The 5,141-nt window shown below is 45.5% G+C and overlaps 1 protein-coding gene across 1 annotated transcript; it reads left to right on the top strand.

The window, feature by feature from the left end:
• The first annotated feature begins 1,493 nt into the window (after positions 1 to 1,493).
• On the top strand, positions 1,494 to 4,782 carry LOC139189528 (uncharacterized). The gene is made up of 7 exons (XM_070808494.1): positions 1,494 to 3,138; positions 3,211 to 3,543; positions 3,640 to 3,749; positions 3,817 to 3,909; positions 4,214 to 4,369; positions 4,449 to 4,553; positions 4,633 to 4,782. The coding sequence occupies exons 1-7, from the start codon at positions 1,494 to 1,496 to the stop codon at positions 4,780 to 4,782; spliced, it is 2,592 nt and encodes an 863-aa protein (XP_070664595.1).
• The last annotated feature ends 359 nt before the right edge of the window (positions 4,783 to 5,141 follow it).

The following is a 5,141-nucleotide window of genomic DNA, read 5'->3' as shown; positions in this document are numbered from 1 at the left end:
GCCTTAAATGTAGGCCTTGAGGCTTCCCATCAATAACTAAACCAGTGCTCGAACACATAATATTTATTCTTGTGATTGTAGGAGTCTTCTAACTATTATATTTCTGATTACCCGAATCCAAGGAATAGAACGAACCCAAATGGGTGCCTTTGTGGGGCCTTAGGTATAGGCCTTGAGGCTTCCCATCAGAGTTCATTCTTATGCTTAGACTCTTAAGATCGCTGAATAGGATGAATCCAAATGGATGCCTTTGTGAGGCTTTAGGTGTAGGCCTTGAGGCTTTCCATTAGAGTTCATCCCATACTTAAGCATTCTATGATAATCATGATATAATAGAAAGAAAACTAGAAGGTAGGTCGATTACTTGCGCCCCAAGTAACTTCGGACTTCTTGTTTATCAAGGATTGTCGTGGATGGGTTAAGTCCACATAAAGTTCTTTTTTATGCCTTGAGGCCAAGGACTTTTAAACTAATCAGATTTACATGCCTGCGGGCTTAGGACTTGGATCTGATTTAAGCATCGAAGATATATTTAAATCGGATCCAAGTATTGAGAAAGCTTTGTCATAGTGATTTTGCTAGGAACAGACTTGCATATAACTAAAAATATACAACATATTGCTAGACTTTAAAGAAAGAGAAGACAAAGATAGAACAAAGCAGGTCGGGCAAGATTAAACCTTATCAATTAAGGCTGATCGTCTTGCAGGTCCCTATCTTTGTGGTTCTGTCAAAGGTCTGAAAGCTTAGAGGTGGAGAGGGGGAATGAGAATACAAAAGGGTGAATCGATACTACAACAAGTTAGAGCAGGGTAGCAGAGCTATTACAAAGTTTAGGAGAAAAGAGTATCCCGCGGGGGATAAAGGCTGGTCCCGAATGGGATGAAGGCTTGGCTGACTACAGCTTCGTTTGGAAGGCAAATCTGGCTTTGAGCAGAGTTTTGGCTTGCAGTTGTTTGTTTGTTTGAGTGTCCTTATTCCTGTCTTCTCTTCCTCCTTTTATAGACTACTTGGTTTGGCTCATGTAGCAACAGCTTTGCCCGAATGCGATATGAGGGTGATGACTCATCAGCTTTATTACATGTAATGCCACCATAAAGTACTTTATGGGCTGTGCAGTCTGATCAGTCTACACCATTTGGTCCTTGGGTAGGTAGGCAAGTGGCCTTTGTGATTTGTATCAAGTCAGAAAAGGCCCTTTCCTGCCTTCCCAAGTTTCGGCTGGGCTTTGATCTTCTATTCCTCTAGGCCCCCTTTTGGGCCGACTCCATCCTTGGGCCTAAAGTTTAGTTTTAACCCAAACAGTGCCCCCTTCAATTGATATTAAACCTGGAATTCCAGGCGCCAATATTAATTGAAAGAGATTCTTTATTAAACCCACGAATACCTTGCGATTGCACTTCTGCGAAAGGAATCCCTACTTCTTCCCACCACTTTTCTTTGTTGCCCGACAAGGTTGCATTTTATCCTCTTTCTTTCTCTATCTTCATCAAATGGCTTCAGGATCCAGCCAAAACCTACCATCTTATGAGTCCGGCGACGGAATCGCCACCCTACGCCGTCTACTCAACGGGCTGCATCGTCCGCGGGCAGGTTTACACCCTGAACTATTCTTCGAGATGCATGGGGTACAGTCATTGGGTCCCGCCTGGATTTCTCGGGTCCCCTCAGTAGTGGAAGACAACATGCCTAGGGGAAACTGGTTTACCCAAAATCCCTATTTGGCCGGGTCGGGCATCTCTTCCTCTAAATGGTCATTACATCGTCGAGGCTTTCCCTTGATGAATGATCCTACCTGGGCCCAGTGGGTTGACGAATTGGAGCCCTTCTTCAAGCAAAAATGGATGAGCAACGGTATTTATGAATTACTTGTGCTTTCGAAGACTTCCATTGTCCCTAAGCCCGAATTGCTCACCTCTGCTCTCCTCTTTTGGAATACGGGCACAAATACCTTTGATTTTTGTATGGGTCCCATGTCTCCCACCATTCTCGATATGGCCCAGGTCTTCAGGTTGAGGCCATCGGGCAGGACAGTAGATGTTACTCAAGATTGGGTTCCGTCTTCTACCACCGGGAGTTCGAGTTCTTCTACCACCTTCCTTCCTCTGAGCTATAACTCCGCCACTTTCAAGAGTTATGGGACCTCCTTTAAAGGATTCATTCCTTTTGTAAAGGAAAATTTTGGGGCAGGCTCCCCTCGGGCTGACAAAGATCAAGAACATATGTACTTTCTCCTTTACTGGCTCAACAAGCATGTATTCCCCAACAAATCTAAGGGAGTGAGGGTAGAATGGATCCCCTTGGTGGAGGTTCTTCACAATTTTGATGATGTAGCCATAGGTCCATTTCTTCTCTCCCATCTTTATCACCTTCTTTTCGAAATGACTCAGGATGACCCCTTTGAGACCAACTTGAACGGACCAATCTGGATGATACAACTTTGGCTGCAATGGTATTTTCCAGAATTTCGGGCTGCCAATCTAGAGTTTCCAGAGGGTGTGGCTCCTGCCCGAATTCTAGCAGAAGCTCCCCCTACAGACCATTCCACCTTCGCCTGCTTTTACTTTTTCAGAGTCTGCAGGACTCGATCAGACTTGGAATGGGGTGCGTCAGTCTTGAGGAGATACCCTTGGTTCTCTGACCAAGCCTTCCAAGATGCCCCTAGTGAGGATGCTACCCCCTTTTGTAGAGAAAAATTTATCAGCTGTATTCAACCAAGAGACTTGGCCTGGGGGGTTCGGGGCAATAGATATGATCGAGGCCTAGAGGTGTACCATCCTAACTTCTGCAGCCCGCAGTTAGGATTTAGGCAAGCTATACCTGTCCCATTCTTCGACTCTGTCCATTGTGGCACCTCATTTCGGTTACAAACCCCAACTGAAGTGACATTCCGAGCCGCCCGACGTAGCCTGAATGTAATGAGTCAAGCAGCCCGACATTCCATTGTTCTTAATTTTGAATGCACCTCGCTGTTTTCATCTTGGTGGGAGGATAAATGGACTAGAAAGTATGGAGGAGATTTGAAGGTGAATCACGATCGCATCTTCAACCAGCTTTCTCTTAAATCATATCCTGGCTCGGGCGAGCTTGCAAATTGGAAGGAGATGATTCAAGAGAAAAACCGGTTACTTCTAATAGGTACCTCTCTTTCCATCTGATTTTGTTTTCCCTCCGATGTCCATTTTCCCTCATATTTGCTTGATCCTGCAGCTCCAGTAGATACAGAATCTGAAGCCATTGAATCGGAGAATGATTCTGCTGATGCTGCAATTCTTCATGGTGCTGCCGCAGAGGCTGAGAGACGAGAAGCTGGGGAGGGGACGGATATCTCAGAATCCATTGGTGATTCAGGAGCTGAAGGAACGCCCAGGATAATCACTAAAGCCCCCAAGCGAAAGAAAGCAGCTATGACTAAAGATTCAAACCCTGATCCTGCACCTTGTCCAGCAACCACACGACCAGTTCTTACTCGAAAGAGTAAGCAGGCAAGGATTACTATTCCTCTTGAATCATCAATCCCATCTGCTCTAGTTCCTGAGGCAGGCAGAAAGAAGCAACAATCATTAAGTGAGTTTCTTTTTCCTATTTCAAACTGCTACCTTTCTCCTTTATCTAATTGTCCTTTTTATCGATCAACAGGACCTCAAGCATCTAAAAGACCAATCCTTGCTTCTAAGGAAGAACCTCTAAGAGCTGCTATGCTTAAAAAGCCCGAAGAATTGCTAAACACCGCCCTCTGGGAACTCGAGGTATGGCTGATATTGTTGCATAATTTCTGACTTTCATACAACTCTAAACTTGATTATTCTGACTCAGGCTACAAGAGAGGAAACGCTCTCTTCGCCCGAGGCCTCTCCACAACCTGCCCGAGAGAAAAATCTTTCTTCTTCCCAGACCAGTCCTGCTGAGGTACTTCTCTCCCCCTCATTCTTGGATCTCTCTCCCATTTATGGATCTAATGGCTAAGGCCTTTTTCTTCTTCTATTTTGTCTTCCTAGGCTGGTGCATCTGCTTCTTTGCCCAGTCAGGGACCTCCTCTGAGATCTGTGGCCTCTTCTACTACTCTAGATGCGACCCCCTCTTCTCAATTTGATCCGTCCACATGAGTGATGTTACACTTCGTGGATGAAGATGATCCTTTGGTGAGTTATTATTTCCTTATTGAAATTCTGCACATTGCTACCCAATTAACTCCTATTCATGTTTCCTGCAGCCATCTCCAGTGTATGAGCCACCTCCCTCACTAGTGGTCTCAGATAAGGAACCCATAGTTCCTGAGATCCCTGTTACTTCAGATGCTGCCATTTCGCAGGCGTTTGCTTGCCCGATAGTTGATGAACCCTCTTATCCTCCTTCAGATCAGACTCAGGTACTGGAATGTTTTCTTCTTGCTCCTTCCTCTGGTGACCCTTTTGCTGATAATTACTGCTTTTTTTGGATATATCCAGGATGCAGGCATAGGTTCAGGCGCAGCTCCTCCTGCTGGCGGTGAAAAACCTTCTTCCCAACCAAGAGTTAGTACATTCTCTGGTGAAACCCCTGGGCTGAGTCAGGTAAACTTCTTCTCTCCAGAACCTCATTTGCTTCAACCTGTATTTGAATCAACTTGACCGAGTCTTTTGGTTTTTGTAGCAAGCTTCAAAAGAAACTTCCCCTCCTCCATTAGCTCGTAAATCAAAGCGCCCCCATCCTCATTCATCTTCTGGAGGTATTGGTACCTCCCTATCTGGAGTTGAGCAGACTAAGCAGGCAGAAATTACCCCCTCAATAGGCATTGTCTGATCGGAGAGAACTATCGGGCTGGACCCTCCTCCTTTCTCATCCTCTGATCCTGCCAAGCTGCCAAAACTCTTTGAAGCACTCGGGCGACTTGAGACGCGGCTGAAATCTTCAACGCAGCCTTCAGCAACCTCCATGTCTTTGGAGCAAAAGCAAATCTTTCAGGAATGGGCAAAGAAAGAATTCACCGCGTCATTTAGTCTCAAGGCTCTTTGTGATCTTGAGAAGGTCATAACCGAATTTTTCAAAACTGGTCGTTTGTCCAAGCCTCAGCACGATTCTTTTCTCTCTTTCTTCGAGAACTTGCGGGCTCTCAGGGAACAATACCAGAGAGCGGATAGACAGGCTAACCGGGAAAAATG

Source organism: Malus domestica, chromosome 11 (assembly GCF_042453785.1).
Source record: "Malus domestica chromosome 11, GDT2T_hap1".
Classification (NCBI taxonomy): domain Eukaryota; kingdom Viridiplantae; phylum Streptophyta; class Magnoliopsida; order Rosales; family Rosaceae; genus Malus; species Malus domestica.
The sequence above is the reverse complement of the archived record's forward strand: the minus strand, read 5'-3'. Positions and strand labels throughout refer to the sequence as shown.

Excerpts from the sequence above, each read along its gene's own strand:
- LOC139189528 (XM_070808494.1), top strand. The coding sequence starts at position 1,494 with ATGGCTTCAGGATCCAGCCAAAACCTACCATCTTATGAGTCCGGCGAC. Across the intron at positions 3,139-3,210 it reads AAACCGGTTACTTCTAATAG|CTCCAGTAGATACAGAATCT; the intron begins GTACCTCTCTTT and ends TTGATCCTGCAG. Across the intron at positions 3,544-3,639 it reads TGCTCTAGTTCCTGAGGCAG|GACCTCAAGCATCTAAAAGA; the intron begins GCAGAAAGAAGC and ends ATCGATCAACAG.